Consider the following 18,059-nt stretch of genomic DNA (forward strand, 5'->3'; position numbering starts at 1 on the left):
TGATTGAGTTGGAGGCGTGCATGGCCAAGCAGGCGTGGGTGAACGTACAGGAGAGGGCTGAGCACACTCCCTTGTGGGGCTCCAGTGTTGAGGGTCAGCGAAGTGGAGATGTTGTTTCATACCTTCACCACCTGCGGGCAGCCCGTCTGAAAGTCCAGGAACCAGTTGCACAGGGCGGTGTTGAGACCCTGGGCCTCCAGCTTGATGATGAGCTTGGAGGGTACAATGGTGTTGAATGCTGAGCTGTAGTCAATGAACAGCATTCTTACATAGGTATTACTTTTGTCCAGATGGGATTGGGCAGTGTGCAGTGCGATGGCGATTGCGTCATCTGTGGCCCTGCCCCTGGTGGTATGCAAACTGAAGTGGGTCTTGGGTGGCCGGTAAGGTGGCGGTGATATGATCCTTGACTAGCCTCTCAAAGCACTTCATGATGACAGAAGTGAGTGCTACGGGGCGGTAGTCATTTAGTTCAGTTATCTTTGCCTTCTTGGGTACAGGAACAATGGTAGGCATTTTGAAGCATGTGGGGACAACAGACTGGGATAGGGAGCGATTAAATATGTCCGTAAACACACCAGCCAGCTGGTCTGCACATGCTCTGAGGACGCGGCTAGGGATGCCGTCTGGGCCAGCCGCACTTGTGAGTTTTGACAAGTTTAAATGTTTTACTCACGTCAGCCACTGAGAAGGAGAGGGGGAGCACAGTCTTTGTTAGCGATCCACGACGGTGGCACTGTATTATCCTCAAAGCGGGCAAAGAAGGTGTATAGTTTGTCTGGAAGCTTGAAGTCGGTGTCCGTGACGTGGCTATTTTTGTTTTTTTAGTCTGTGATTTCCTGTAGACCCTGCCACATACATCTCTTGTCTGAGCCGTTGCATTGCGACTCCACCATGTCCCTGTACCAGCATTTCGCTTGTTTGATTGCCTTGCGGAGAGAATAACTACACTGTTTATATTCAACCATATTGCCAGACCTCTTTCCATGGTTAAATGCGGTGGATCACGCTTTCAGTTTTGCGCGAATGTCGCCATCCATCCACTGTTTCTGGTTAGGGTAGGTTTTAATAGTCACATTGGGTACAACATCTCCAATGTTGAACCATATTGAAAAATATTGTAAAGTGTTGTAGCTCTCAGAAGTCAGAAGTTTACATACACTTAGGTTGGAGTCATTAAAACTCATTTTTCAACAACTCCACAAATTTGTTGTTAACAAACTATAGTTTTGGCAAGTCGGTTAGGACATCTACTTTGTGCATTACACAAGTAATTTGTCCAACAGTTGTTTACAGACAGATTATTTCACTTATAAATCACTGTATCACAATTCCAGTGGGTCAGAAGTTTACATACTGTCACGGTTATCGTCGGTGAAGGAGGACCAAAATGCAGCAGGACTGTGTTTGTTCATTTTGAACATTTATTAACCTCTATGGGCTAGGTGGGACGCTAGCGTGCCACCCGTGGTGCACTCCATCAACAGCAGGTGCATTTCAAGAGCGGCAAATTTGAATCCAAATAAATGTCAAAATTCCAATTTTTCAAACATACAACTATTTTACACCCTTTGAAAGATAAACATCTCCTTAATCTAACCACGTTTTACGATTTCAAAAAGGTTTTACGGCGAAAGCAAAATTTAGAGTATGTTAGGACAGTACATTTACAAGAGTTGTGTGTAATGTTTTGTCAAGTCAAAGACAGGGTCACCAAAACCATAAAACCAGCTAAAATGATGCACTAACCTTTTACAATCTCCATCAGATGACACTCCTAGGACATTATGTTAGACAATGCATGCATTTTTAGTTCTATCAAGTTCATATTTATATCCAAAAACAGCGTTTTACTATGGCATTGATGTTGAGGAAATCGTTTCCCTCCAATAACCGGCAGTCAAGTCAGCGTCACAAATTAAATAATTAAAATTAGAAAACATTGGTAAAATATTATATTGTCATTTAAAGAATTATAGATTTACATCTCTTGAACGCAATCAACTTGCCAGATTTAAAAATAACCTTACTGGGAAATCACACTTTGCAATAATCTGAGCACTGCGCCCAGAAAAATACGCGTTGCGATACAGACTAGACGTCATGTTGGGGAGATCTAAAATCGAAAATACTATGTAAATAATCCATTACCTTTGATTCTCTTCATCAGATGTCACTTCCAGGTATCACAGGTCCATAACGAATGTAGTTTTGTTCAAAAAAGCTCATCATTTATGTCCAAAAATCTCCGTCTTGTTAGCACATGATCTAAGCCAGCCGGACTTCTCGTCATGAACGAGGGGGAAAAAATATATTTACGTTCGTTCAAACATGTCAAACGTTGTATAGCATAAATCATTAGGGCCTTTTTAACCAGAACATGAATAATATTCAAGGTGGACGAATGCATACTCTTTTATAACGTATTGGAACGAGGGTACCCAACATGAACTCGCGCGCCAGGTGTCTAATGGGACATCATCGTTCCATGGCTCTTGTTCGGTCAGATCTCCCTCCAGAAGACTCAAAACACTTTGTAAAGGCTGGTGACATCTAGTGGAAGCAATAGGAAGTGCCAAAATATTCCTCAGCCCCTGTGTTTTTCAATGGGATAGGTTTAAAGGTAATACAACACATCAGGTATCCACTTCCTGTCAGAAAATGTCTCAGGGTTTTGCCTGCCAAATGAGTTATGTTATACTCACAGACACCATTCAAACAGTTTTAGAAACTTTAGAGTGTTTTCTATCCATATATAATAAGTATATGCATATTCTAGTTACTGGGTAGGATTAGTAACCAGATTAAATCGGGTACATTTTTTTATCCAGACGTGCAAATGCTGCCCCCTAGCCCTAACAGGTTAAATCAAAATGAACACAAAAACAACAAAACGAACTCAAGATATACCGACAGTCTTCTCAGGCTCATACATGCTAGACAAGAAACAATCTCCCACAAATACACAGACAAACACACCCAACTAATATAGGACTTCCAATCAAAGGCAACACCACACAGCTGCCTTCAATTGGAAGTCCACCCCAATTAACCAAACATAGACATACAACCAACTAGATCAACATAGAAATACGTAGACAAGGAACAGTGCCCAAAAACCCCGGAATACTAAATCAAATGCCCTTTTTAGAAAAACACCACCCCGAGCCACATAAAACAAATACCCTCTGCCACGTCCTAACCAAACTACAATAATAATTAACCCTTATACTGGCCAGGACGTGACACATACACTAAGTTGACTATGCCTTTAATCCTTGGGACACGTTCTGTTCTGTCTCCTAGAAATGAACGTACTTTGGTGCGAAATGTGCAAATCAATCCCAGAACTACAGCAAAGGACCTTGTGAAGATGCTGAAGGAAACTGGTACAAAAGTATCTATATCCACAGTAAATCAAGTCCTATATTGCCATAACTTGAAAGGCCGCTCAGCAAGGAAGAAGCCACTGCTCCATAACTGCTCCATACTTTTTGGAGAAATGTCCTCTGGTCTGATGAAACAAAAATAGAACTGTTTGGCCATAATGACCATCGTTATGTTTTGAGGAAAAAGGGGGAAGCTTGCAAGCTGAAGAACACCATCCCAACCGTGAAGCACAGGGATGGCAGCATCATGTTGTGGGGGTGCTTTGCTGCAGGAGGGACTGGTGCACTTCACAAAATAGATGGCATAATGAGGGAGTAAAATTATGTGGATGTATTGAAGCATCATCTCAAGACAGTGAGGAAGTTAAAGCTCGATCGAAAATGGGTCTTCCAAATGGACAATGACCCCAAGCATACTTCCAAAGTTGTGGCAAAATGCCTAAAAGACAACGAAGTCAAGATATTGGAGTGACCATCACAAAGCCCTGACCTCAATCCTATAGAAAATTTGTGGACAGAACTGAAAATCATGTGAGAGCGAGGAGGCCTACAAACCTGACTCAGTTACACCCGCTCTGTCAGAAGGAATGGGCCAAAATTCACCCAAATTATTGTGGGAAGCTTGTGGAAGGCTACCCAAAACGTTTGACCCAAGTTAAACAATTTAAAGGCTGTACTACCAAATACTAATTGAGTGTATGTAAACTTCTGACCCACTGGGAATGTGATGAAAGAAATAAAAGCTAAAATAAATCATTCTCTCTAATATTATTCTGACATTTCACATTCTTAAAATAGAGTGGTGATCCTAACTGAACTAAACCAGGGATTTTTCCCTAGGTTTAAATGTAGGTTTAAATGTCAGGAATTGCTCCATAACTGCTCCATGTATTTGGCTCTCTGATTGAACATGTTTAAAGTTTTGATAACTGTAGCTCTAATTTAACCCTTTTTAAAGACTTAATAACTAGCTCTGATTGAACCATGTTGTAAAGTATTGATTACCTCTGATTGAAACATGTAAAGTAAGGATGATTAGCTCTGATTGAACCCTGTTATAAAGTGTTGATAACTGTAGCTCTGATTGAACCATGTTGTAAAGTGTTGATAACTGTATCTCTGATTGAACGATGTTGTAAAGTGTTGATAACTGTAGCTCTGATTGAACCATGTTGTAAAGTGTTGATAACTGTATCTCTGATTGAACCATGTTGTAAAGTGTTGATAACTGTATCTCTGATTGAACCATGTTGTAGAGTGTTGATAACTGTATCTCTGATTGAACCATGTTGTAAAGTGTTAATAACTGTCTGTTTAGGGGAAACCAGGGTACCCAGGAAGACCCACCAAGACCAATTAGGTGAGTTTCTACCTTACAACACAACAGCTGCAGGGTCACAATATGGTATTCTGAACACAGTGTGTACTATATTATGTTACCTCTTAGTAGTAGTAGAAAGTAGGATGGATTAGAGTCAACTACCAAAATATGTAATGTAACTGATATGAATACATGTATTGAGGAGTAAATAGCTTGGGTAAGGATTAAATAGCCCAAGTATTGATGAGGAGTTCGAGCTTCTACTTCTAAAAATTCACCTTTCCAGAAACAAGCCTCTCACCGTTGCCACTTGCTATAAACCACCCTCTGCCCCAGCTGTGCCCTCGACACCATATGTGAATTGATTGCCCCACATTTATCTTCTGAGCTTGTGCTGCTAGGTGACCTAAACTGGGACATGCTTAACCCCTGGTTGGGCTCCGTCCAGCGAAAAATCCTATCCCCATTAGCATAACACATTTTATTTTATTTTTATTTTTCAAATATAGGACTATGTTATATCGTTTTATAGATACACCTCTCCTGAATCGAACCACGTTGTCCGATTTCAAAAAGGCTTTACAGCAAAAGCAAAACATTAGATTATGTTAGAGGAGTATATCGTAAAAGTAGCCACATAGCCATTTTCCGACCAACCACATGCATCACAAATAACCAAAAAACAGCTAAATGCAGCACTAACCTTTGACAATCTTCATCAGATGACACCCCTAGGACATCATGTTACACAATACATGCATTCTTTTGTTCGATAAAGTTCGTATTTATATATAAAAACAGCATTTTACATCGGGCGCGTAACGTTGACTAACTATTTTCCCTCAAATGCACCCGGTGAAACAGAACTACAATTTACTAAATTACTATTCGAAAACATTTTTAAAATGTAATATTGTCATTCTAAGATGTATAGATGAATATCTCTTGAAAGCACCTGTAATGCCAGATTTAAAAATAACTTTACTGGGTAATCACACTTTGCGATAAAAGGGGATGCGATACTCAGAAAATAGGCTACCGTTACAGGTCAGCGCCATCTTGGAAAAATCGCATATCAAATCTAGTCTTGTATACTATTGTCAGTAATCCCTTACCTTTGATTATCTTCATCAGAAAGCACTTCTAGGAATCCCAGGTCCACAACAAATGTATTTTCGTTCGAAAAAGTGAATCCTTTATGTTCCAATAGCTTGTTCCTGTTAGCGCGTTCTGAAGGCTGCACCAAAAGTTCCGTCGTGCGCGGGACTCCACTTTCGAAAAAATTCATTTTTTTAAAATTTAGGTTCGTTCAAACATGTCAAACGTTGTATAACATAAATCTTTAGGGCCTTTTTCAACCAGAGCTCCAATAAGATTCAAGGGGGACGATTGCATTGTGTTTCAAAACGTTTCGAAAGTGGAGGGTAGCCAGGGGCGCCGGCATCATAATGGTGATGGCCCTCTCCGTGTGATCACGTTCCACTGCGTCTCATTCATTCAGTTTTCACAGTAGAAGGCTCAAATCACTTTGTAAAGACTGGGGACATCTAGTGGAAGCAATAGGAAGTGCTCAATGAACCATTGCTCACTGTGTGATTTACAGGCAAACTGATGAAGTTGAGTCCGCAATTCAGAATTCCACTTCCTGTTACGATCGGTCTCGGGGTTTTGACTGCCATATGAGTTCTGTTATACTCACAGACATCATTCAAACAGTTTTAGAAACTTTAGGGTGTTTTCGATCCACAAGTATTAACCTCTTATATCTAGACGTTCCGCTAGCGGAACACCTGCTCCAATATCCAATGATAGGCGTGGCGCGAATTACAAATTCCTCAAAAATACAAAAACTTCAATTTTTCAAACATATGACTATTTCACAGCATTTTAAAGACAAGACTCTCCTTTATCTAACCACACTGTCCGATTTCAAAAAGGCTTTACAGCGAAAGCAAAACATTAGATTATGTCAGCAGAGTACCAAGCCAGAAATAATCAGACACCCATTTTTCAAGCTAGCATATAATGTCACAAAAACCCAGAAGACAGCTAAATGCAGCACTAACCTTTGATGATCTTCATCAGATGACACACCTAGGACATTATGTTATACAATACATGCATGTTTTGTTCAATCAAGTTCATATTTATATCAAAAAACAGCTTTTTACATTAGCATGTGACGTTCAGAACTAGCATACCCCCCGCAAACTTCCGGAGGAATTTGCTAACAATTTCCTAAATTACTCACGATAAACGTTCACAAAAAGCATAACAATTATTTTAAGAATTATAGATACAGAACTCCTCTATGCACTCGATATGTCCGATTTTAAAATAGCTTTTTGGTGAAAGCACATTTTGCAATATTCTAAGTACATAGCCCGGCATCACAGGGCTAGCTATTTAGACACCCGGCAAGTTTAGCACTCACCAATATCAGATTTACTATTATAAAAGTTTGATTACCTTTTGTTGTCTTCGTCAGAATGCACTCCCAGGTCTGCTACTTCAATAACAAATGTTGGTTTGGTCCAAAATAATCCATCGTTATATCCAAATTGCGGCGTTTTGTTCGTGCGTTCCAGACACTATCTGAAAGGGTAAATAAGGGTCGCGCGCATGGCGCAATTCGTGACAAAAAAATCTAAATATTCCATTACCGTACTTCGAAGCATGTCAACCGCTGTTTAAAATCCATTTTTATGCAATTTTTCTCGTAAAAAGCGATAATATTCCGACCGGGAATGTCCATTTAGCTAAACAGAGGAAAGTAAACAAAGCTTTCGGTCGACGCGGGCACGGCCTGAGTCTCACAGTACTGTAACCAGCCACTACCCAAACGCGCTACTTTTTTTCAGCCAGAGCCTGCAAAGCCACGATTCAGCTTTTTACCGCCTTCTGAGACCCTATGGCAGCCGTAGGAAGTGTTACGGGACAGCTAAGATCCTCACTCTTCAATACACAGAGACAAGAAGAACGACACCTTGTCAGACAGGCCACTTCCTGCATGAAACCTTCTCAGTTTTTTGCCTGCCAAATGAGTTCTGTTATACTCACAGACACCATTCAAACAGTTTTAGAAACTTTAGGGTGTTTTCTATCCATATGTAATAAGTATATGCATATTCTAGTTACTGGGTAGGAGTGGTAACCAGATTAAATCGGGTACGTTTTTTATCCAGCCGTGAAAATACTGCCCCCTAGCCATAACAGGTTAATTATATGCATATCCTAGCTTCTGAGTTTGAGTAGGAGGCCGTTTAAAATGGGCACACATTTTTTTCAAAAATCGCTGTAGCGCCCCCTATCCTAGGCGAACGACAAGAGGTTAACCTGTTGGGGATAGGGGGCAGTATTTGCAAAAAACGTACCCGATTTAATCTGGTTACTACTCCTGCCCAGTAACTAGAATATGCATATAATTGTTTGATTTGGATAGAACCACCCTAAAGTTTCTAAAACTGTTTGAATGGTGTCTGTGAGTATAACATAACTCATTTGGCAGGCCAAAACCTGAGAAGATTCCAAACAGGAAGCGCCCTCTTGGACCATTTCTTGGCCTTCTTTGTCATCTCTATCCAAAACAGGGGAACTCTGCTGTTACGTGACATTTCCTACGGCTCCCATAGGCTCTCAGAAGGCGGCAAAACGCTGAATGGTGGCTTTGCAGGCCATGGCTGAAAAACAGTAGCGCATTTGGTAAGTGGTCGATCTGAGAACCATGAGACTGGTGCGCGCGTGCGAGACGACTCCATGTTTACGTTTTCAGTCTTTGAACGAAAACAACGACTCCCGGTCGGAATATTATCGCTTTTTTATGAGAAAAATAGCATAAAAATTGATTTTAAACAGCGTTTCACATGCTTTGAAGTTCGGTAATGGAATATTTTGAATTTTTTTGTCACGAAACGCGCCGGGCGCGTCACCCTTCTTTACCCTTCGGATAGTGTCTTGAACGCACGAACAAAACGCCGCTATTTGGATATAACTATGGATTATTTGGAACCAAACCAACATTTGTTGTTGAAGTAGAAGTCCTGGGAGTGCATTCTGACGAAGAACAGCAAAGATAATCCAAATTTTCTTACAGTAAATCTGAGTACCAAACTTACTGGGTGTCAAAATAGCTAGCCTGTGATGGCCGGGCTATCTACTCAGAATATTGCAAAATGTGCTTTCACCGAAAAGCTATTTTAAAATCGGACACCGCGATTGCATAAAGGAGGTCTGTATCGATAATTCTTAAAATAATTGTTATGTTTTTTGTGAACGTTTATCGTGAGTAATTTAGTAAATTCACCGGAAGTGTTCGGTGGGAATGCTAGTCACATGCTAGTCACATGCTAATGTAAAAGCTGGTTTTTGATATAAATATGAACTTGATTGAACAAAACATGCATGTATTGTATAACATAATGTCCTAGGAGTGTCATCTGATGAAGATCATCAAAGGTTAGTGCTGCATTTAGCTGTGGTTTTGGTTTTTGTGACATTATATGCTAGCTTGAAAAATGGGTGTCTGATTATTTCTGGCTGGGTACTCTGCTGACATAATCTAATGTTTTGCTTTCGTTGTAAAGCCTTTTTGAAATCGGACTGTGTGTTTAGATTAACCTGTTAGGGCTAGGGGGCAGCATTGACACGGCTGGATAAAAAACATACCCTATTTAATCTGGTTACCACTCCTACTCAGTAACTAGAATATGCATATACTTATTACATATGGATAGAAAACACCCTAAATTTTCTAAAACTGTTTGAATGGTGTCTGTGAGTATAACAGAACTCAAATGGCAGGTCAAAACCTGAGAGATTCCTTTACAGGAAGTGGCCTGTCTGACCATTTGTTGAACTTCTTTTCCATCTCTATCATTTACTAAGGATCTCTGCTCTAACGTGACACTTCCCACGTCTTCCATAGGCTCTCAGAGCCCGGAAAAAACAGAATGTCGTCATTCCAGCCCCAGGCTGAAACACATTATCGCCTTTCTCAAGTGGCCCATCAAGAGACACTAGCTTATGCGCGTGACCCCGACCGCCCCCGCCTTTGGGATTTTTTCCTCTGTTTGCCGAAAGGAGATTCCCTGTCGGAATATTATCGCTTTTCTACGAGAAAAATGTTGTAAAATTGATTTTAAACAGCGGTTGACATGCTTCGACGTACGGTAATGGAATACTTAGAATTTTATTGTCACAATTGCGCCAAGCGCGTGACACTTCTTTACTATTTCGGATAGTGTCTGGAACGCATCGAACAAAACGCCGCTATTCGGATATAACGATGGATTATTTTGGACCAAACCAACATTTGTTATTGAAGTAGCTGTCCTGGGTGTGTATTCTGACGAAGACAACAAAAGGTAATGACATTTTTATAATAGTAAATATGATTATGGTGAGTGCTAAACTTGCCGGGTGTCTAAATAGCGAGCCCGTGATGCCTGGGCTATGTACTTAGAATATTGCAAAATGTGCTTTCACCAAAAAGCTATTTTAAAATCGGACATATCGAGTGCATAGAGGAGGTCTGTATCTATAATTCTTAAAATAATTGTTATGCTTTTTGTGAACGTTTATCGTGAGTAATTTAGTAAAATGTTAGCGAATTCCCCGGAAGTTTGCGGGGGTATGCTAGTTCTGAACGTCACATGCTAATGTAAAAAGCTGGTTTTTGATATAAATATGAACTTGATTGAACAAAACATGCATGTATTGTATAACATAATGTCCTAGGGTTGTCATCTGATGAAGATCATCAAAGGTGAGTGCTGCATTTAGCTGTCTTCTGGGTTTTGGTGACATTATATGCTGGCTTGAAAAATGGGTGTCTGATTATTTCTGGCTTGGTACTCTGCTGACATAATCTAATGTTTTGCTTTCGTTGTAAAGCCTTTTTGAAATCGGACAGTGTGGTTAGATTAACGAGAGTCTTATCTTTAAATGGCTGTAAAATAGTCATATGTTTGAGAAATTGAAGTAATAGGATTTTTAAGGTTTTGAAAATCGCGCCACAGGATAGCCATGGCTGTTACGTAGGGTGGGACGAATTCGTCCCGCCTAGCCTAGAGAGGTTAACGAGTGTCTTGTCTTTAAAATGGTGTAAAATAGTAATATGTTTGAGAAATTGAAGCAATAGCATTTCTAAGGTATTTGAATATCGCGCCACGGGATTCCACTAGCTGTTGACTAGGTGGGACGCAAGCGTCCCACTGGCCCAGAGAGGTTAACACCTCGGCCATTTTACAATCTTAGCTTGATGCCCTCAATCTCACACAAATGATCAATGAACCTACCAGGTTCAACCCCAAATCCGTAGACACAGGCATCCTCATAGATATCATTCTAACTAACTCTCCCTCCAAATACACCTCTGCTGTTTTCAACTAAGATCTCAGCAATCATTGCCTCATTGCCTGCGTCTGTAATGGGTCCGCAGTCAAACGACCACCCTCATCACTGTCAAACACTCCCTAAAACACTTCAGCGAGCAGGCCTTTCTAATCAACCTGGCCGGGGTATCCTGGAAGGATATTGACCTCATCCCATCAGTAGAGGATGCCTGGCTATTCTTTAAAAGTGCCTTCCTCACAATCTTAAATAAGCATGCTCCATTCAATTTTTTTTACCAGGAATAGATATAGCCCTTGGTTCACTCCAGACCTGTCTGCCCTTGACCAGCACAAAACATCCTGTGGCGTTCTGCATTAGCATCGAATAGCCCCCGTGATATGCAACTTTTCAGGGAAGTTAGAACCCAATATACACAGGCAGTTAGGAAAGCTGAGGCTAGCTTTTTCAAACAGAAATTTGCATCCTGTAGCACAAACTCAAAAAAGTTCTGGGACACTGTGAAGTCCATGGAGAATAAGAGCACCTCCTCCCAGCTGCCCACTGTTACCACCGATAAATCCACTATAATTGAGAATTTCAATAAGCATTTCTCTACGGCTGGCCATGCTTTCCACTTGGCTTCCCCTACCCAGGTCAACTGCCCGGCACCCTCATCCGGGAACCCACCCAAGCACCCACCGTTTCTCCTTCACCCAAATCCAGATAGCTGATGTTCTGAAAGAGCTGCAAAATCTGGACCCCTACAAATCAGCCGGGCTAGACAATTTGGATGCTCTTTCTAAAAGATCTGTCGAAATTGTAGCAACCCCTGTTACTAGCCTGTTCAACCTCTCTTTCATTTCGTCTGGGATTCCCAAAGATTGGAAAGCTGCCGCGGTCATACCCCTCTTCAAAGGGGGTGACACTCTAGACCCAAACTGCTACAGACCTATATATATCCTACCCTGCCTTTCTAAGCTCTTCGAAAGCCACATTAACAAACAGATTACTGACCATTTCGAATCCCACCATACCTTCTCCGCTATGCAATCTGGTTTCCGAGCTGGTCATGGGTGCACCTCAGCCACGCTCAAGGTCCTAAACAATATCATAACCACCATCGATAAGAGACATTACTGTGCAGCCGTATTCATCGACCTGGCCAAGGCTTTCAACTCTGTCGATCACCGCATTCTTATTGGCAGACTCAACAGCCTTTGTTTTTCAAATGATTGCCTCGCCTGGTTCACCAACTACTTATCTGATAGAGTTCAGTGTGTCAAATTGTAGGGCCTGTTGTCTGGACCTCTGGCAGTCTCTATATGGGTGCCACAGGGTTCAATTCTCGGGCCAACTCTCTTCTCTGTATATATCAATGATGTCGCTCTTGCTGCTGGTGATTCTCTGATTCACTTCTACGCAGACGACACCATTCTGTACACCTCTGGGCCTTCTTTGGACACTGTGTTAACCTGTTAGGGCTAGGGGCAGCATTGACACGGCTGGATAAAAAAACATACCCGATTTAATCTGGTTACCACTCCTACTCAGTAACTAGAATATGCATATACTTATTACATATGGATAGAAAACACCCTAAATTTTCTAAAACTGTTTGAATGGTGTCTGTGAGTATAACAGAACTCAAATGGCAGGTCAAAACCTGAGAGATTCCTTTACAGGAAGTGGCCTGTCTGACCATTTCTGGAACTTCTTTGCCATCTCTATCATTTACTAAGGATCTCTGCTCTAACGTGACACTTCCCACGTCGTCCATAGGCTCTCATAGCCCGGGAAAAAGAGAATGTCGTCATTCCAGCCCCAGGCTGAAACACATTATCGCCTTTCTCAAGTGGCCCATCAAGAGACACTAGCTTATGCGCGTGACCCCGACCGCCCCCCGCCTTTGGGATTTTTTCCTCTGTTTGCCGAAAAGGAGATTCCCTGTCGGAATTTTAGCGCTTTTCTACGAGAAAAATGACGTAAAATTGATTTTAAACAGCGGTTGACATGCTTCCACGTGCGGCAATGGAATACTTTGAATTTTATTGTCAGGAATTGCGCCAAGCGCGACACTTCTTTACTATTTCGGATAGTGTCTGGAACGCACGTAACAAAACGCCGCTATTCGGATATAACGATGGATTATTTTGGACCAAACCAACATTTGTTATTGAAGTAGACGTCCTGGGTGTGCATTCTGACGAAGACAACAAAAGGTAATGACATTTTTATAATAGTAAATATGATTATGGTGAGTGCTAAACTTGCCGGGTGTCTAAATAAGCGAGCCCGTGATGCCTGGGCTATCTACTGAGAATATTGCAAAATGTGCTTTGCACCAAAAAGCTATTTTAAAATCGGACATATCGAGTGCATAGAGGAGGTCTGTATCTATAATTCTTAAAATAATTGTTATGCTTTTTGTGAACGTTTATCGTGAGTAATTTAGTAAAATGTTAGCGAATTCCCCGTAAGTTTGCGGGGGTATGCTAGTTCTGAACGTCACATGCTAATGTAAAAGCTGGTTTTGATATAAATATGAACTTGATTGAACAAAACATGCATGTATTGTATAACATAATGTCCTAGGGTTGTCATCTGATGAAGATCATCAAAGGTGAGTGCTGCATTTAGCTGTCTTCTGGGTTTTGGTGACATTATATGCTGGCTTGAAAAATGGGTGTCTGATTATTTCTGGCTTGGTACTCTGCTGACATAATCTAATGTTTTGCTTTCGTTGTAAAGCCTTTTTGAAATCGGACAGTGTGGTTAGATTAACGAGAGTCTTATCTTTAAATGGCTGTAAAATAGTCATATGTTTGAGAAATTGAAGTAATATGATTTTGAAGATTTAGAAAATCGCGCCACAGGATGGCAGTGGCTGTTACGTAGGTGGGACGAATTCGTCCCGCCGGTCCCATAGAGGTTAATTAACTAACCTTCAATGCCATACAAGTCTCCTTCCGTGGTCTCCAACTGCTCTAAAATGCAAGTAAAACTAAATGCATGCTATTCAACCGATCACTGCCCGCACCTGCCCGCAAGTCCAGCATCACTACTCTGGACGGCTCTGACTTAGAATATATGGATAACTACAAATACTTAAGTGTCTGGTTAAACTGTAAATTCTGCTTCCAGACTCACATTAAGCATCTCCAATCCGCAACAAAGCATCTTTCACTCATGTTGCCAAACATACCCTCGTAAAACTGACCATCCTACCGATCCTCGACTTTGGCGACGTCATCTATAAAATAGCCTCCAACACTCTGCTCAGCAAACTGGATGCAGTCTATCACAGTGCCATCCGTTTTGCCACCAAAGCCCCATATACTACCCACCACTGTGACCTGTATGCTCTTGTTGGCTGGCCCTCGCTTCATATTCGTCGCTAAACCCACTGGCTCCAGGTAATCTATAAGTCTTTGCTAGGTAAAGTCCCGCCTTATCTCAGCTCACTGGTCACCATAGCAGCACCCACATAGCATGCGCTCCAGCAGGTATATTTCACTGGTCATCCCCAAAGCCAACTCCTCCTTTGACCGCCTTTCCTTCCAGTTCTCTGATGCCAATGACTGGAACGAATTGCAAAAAATCACTGAAGCTGGTGACATATCTCCCTCACTAACTTTAAGCATCAGCTGTCAAAGCAGCTTACCTTATTGCACCTGTACATAGCCCATCTGTAAATGGCCCACCCAACTACCTCATCCCCATATTTATTTTTGCTCCTTTGCACCTCAGTATCTCTACTTGCACATTCATCTTCTATCTATCTATCACTCCAGTCTATCTGTCACTCCAGTGTTTAATGGCTATATTGAAATTATTTCGCCACTATGGCCTATTTATTGCCTTACCTTCCTAATCTTACTACATTTGCACACACTGTATATAGACTTTTCTATTGTGTCATTGACTGTACGTTTGTTTATCCCATGTGTAACTCTGTGTTGTTTGTGTCACACTGCTTTGCTCTATCTTGGCCAGGTCGCAGTTGTAAATGAGAACTTGTTCTCAACTGGCCTACCTGGTTAAATTAAGGTGAAATAAAAAATAAAATAAAAAAGTAGCCCAGGTATTGATAAGGAGTAAATAGCCCTGATATTGATGAGGGAGAACTGGACATAAGCAGGAGCCTCATTGGAAATAATTTGATAGGATTCTAAGTAGCACAGGATTGACTAGTAAATCATCTGATATGATTTCCATTTGTAAGTGGTTCTGTATTGGATAAGTAAATACATGGCCACACTGATGAACTACTTCTGTGTTGAACAGGTGATCATGTTGAAGAAGAGTGAGGCTGAGATCACCTGATCACCATAACAACCATCAGAATGGAACTCATGGAATTCTAATATAGAACTGTGAGTCACAATGCTGTATGTTGTTACATTGTAGCTCCACCTGATGGAACAATAGTGGCATTTGATCAAATGTGATCTATTAACTGATACATGTATTATTCTGATTGGAATGTGTTTTAATATAATGTGTGTTGTATTATTCATTCAGCAGCTGTCCTTTAACATCAGTCATATACTGGTCATATACTGTATAGCATTATGGTTGATACATTGTAAATGCCTTCACTTTTCATGTCTATACAGATCAAATGATAGGTGTTGTGGTTCAGGCATTATTGTTACAGGTTCAGTATAATGTTATACCATTACATGTTACAGAGTTAGAAAACATACAGGAGAGGAGAATTCAATTATTAGAATGATTTACTTTATTTTCCCATTTTGTTCTCTATAGTAGTTTATCATTATTTGATTTAAACATGAAACCAATGTTGGCCTTTTATTTTATTGTGGTATTTTGTGCAAAACAATTATTTGTCAATTAATCATCCTGGTAAGATATTGCTTTTGTCTTTGTAGCATATAGAATTAAATAAATGATTTTCGTCAATCATGTAGCCTGTTTTTAATCTGTTCTGAATGACATCACAACCACTCAGTTTTTAATTTCATTCACTTCCCTTTATGTATATTCTAAATACTCCATTCCAGGTTTCCCCTACAGCCCCCAGGGCCTTGAGTATCTTCTAAATACTCCATTCCAGGTTTCCCCTACAGCCCCCAGGGCCTTGAGTATCTTCTAAATACTCCATTCCAGGTTCCCCCTACAGCCCCCAGGGTCTTGAGTATACAGTGCATTTGGAAAGTATTCACTTTTTTCACATTTTGTTAAATTATATTTCAAAAATGAATTAATCCACACACTATACCACATAATGACAAAGCGAAAACAGGTTTTTAGACACACAACGCCAGGGTTGTGGGTTCGATTCCCACGGGGGGGCAGTACAAAAAAATGCATGAAATGAAATGTATGCATTCACTACTGTAAGTCGCTCTGGATAAGAGCGTCTGCTGAATGACTAAAATGTAAATGTAAAAATGTATTGGTGTCTCTAAGGGGTCTTTGGCCTGGTTTGCTAGCTTCCTCTCTCAGAGTGCAGTGTATGAAGTCAGAACATCTGCTGTCTCAGCCATTGCCTGTCACCAATGGAGTACCCCAAGGCTTGATCCTAGGCCCCATGCTCTTCTCAATTTACATCAACAACATAGTTCAAGCAGCAGGAAGCTCTCTCATCCATTTATATGCAGATGATACAGTCTTATACTCAGCTGGCACCTCCCTGGATTTTGTGTTAAACGCTCTACAACAAAGGTTTCTTAGTGTCCAACAAGCTTTCTGTACCCTTAACCTTGTTCTGAACACCTCCAAAATGAAGGTCATGTGGTTGGGTAAGAAGAATGTCCCTCTCCCCACAGCTGTGATTACTACTTCTGAGGGTTTAGAGCTTGAAGTAGTCACCTCATACCAGTACTTGGAAGTATGTCTAGATGGCACACTGACCTTCTCTAAGCACATATCAAAGCTGCAGGCTAAAGTTAACCTGTTAGGGCTAGGGGGCAGTATTTACACCGCCGGATAAAAACGTACCCGATTTAATCTGGTTACCACTCCTACCCAGTAACTAGAATATGCATATACTTATTACATATGGATAAAAAACACCCTAAAGTTTCTAAAACTGTTTGGATGGTGTCTGTGAGTATAACAGAACTCATTTGGCAGGCAAAAACCTGACAAGGTTTCATGCAGGAAGTGGCCTGTCTGACAAGGTGTCGTTCTTCTTGTCTCTGTTTATTGAAGAGTGAGGATCTTAGCTGTCCCGTGACACTTCCTACGGCTGCCATAGGCTCTCAGAAGGCGGCAAAATGCAGAATCGTGGCTTTGCAGGCTCTGGCTGAAACAAAGTAGCGCGTTTGGGTAGTGGCTGGTTACAGTACTGTGAGACTCAGGCTCGTGCCCGCGTCGACCGAAAGCTGTGTTTTCTTTCCTCTGTTTAGCTAAATGGACATTCCCGGTCGGAATATTATCGCTTTTTACAAGAAAAATGGCATAAAAATGGATTTTAAACAGCGGTTGACATGCTTCGAAGTACGGTAATGGAATATTTCGATTTTTTTTGTCACGGAATTGCGCCATGCGCACGACCCTGATTTACCATTTCAGATAGTGTCTGGGACGCACGAACAAAACGCCGCTATTCGGATATAACGATGGATTATTTTGGACCAAACCAACATTTGTTATTGAAGTAGCAGTCCTGGGAGTGCATTCTGACGAAGACAACAAAAGGTAATCAAACTTTGATAATAGTAAATCTGATATTGGTGAGTGCTAAACTTGGTCGGTGTCTAAATAGCTAGCCCGTGATGCCTGGGCTATGTACTTAGAATATTGCAAAATGTGCTTTCACCAAAAAGCTATTTTAAAATCGGTCATATCGAGTGCATAGAGGAGTTCTGTATCTATAATTCTTAAAATAATTGTTGTGCTTTTTGTGAACGTTTATCGTGAGTAATTTAGTAAATTGTTAGCGAATTCCCCGGAAGTTTGCGGGGGGTATGCTAGTTCTGAACGTCACATGCTAATGTAAAAAGCTGTTTTTTGATATAAATATGAACTTGATTGAACAAAACATGCAT

At 40.9% G+C, this 18,059-nt stretch overlaps 1 protein-coding gene across 3 annotated transcripts in view; it reads left to right on the top strand.

The window, feature by feature from the left end:
* Positions 1-15,863, top strand: part of LOC106599962 (low affinity immunoglobulin gamma Fc region receptor II-like) — an 87,634-nt gene extending 71,771 nt beyond the window's left edge. For all 3 annotated transcript variants that reach the window (XM_045713521.1, XM_045713523.1, XM_045713522.1), the window contains 2 exons: positions 4,708-4,749; positions 15,328-15,863. In XM_045713521.1, the coding sequence (XP_045569477.1) occupies positions 4,708-4,749; positions 15,328-15,350 (65 nt within the window). In that variant the 3' untranslated portion in view covers positions 15,351-15,863. The remainder of the gene's footprint in view (positions 1-4,707; positions 4,750-15,327) is intronic.
* Positions 15,864-18,059: the final 2,196 nt, after the last annotated feature.

This window comes from Salmo salar, unplaced genomic scaffold (assembly GCF_905237065.1).
Source record: "Salmo salar unplaced genomic scaffold, Ssal_v3.1, whole genome shotgun sequence".
Taxonomy (NCBI): Eukaryota; Metazoa; Chordata; class Actinopteri; order Salmoniformes; family Salmonidae; genus Salmo; species Salmo salar.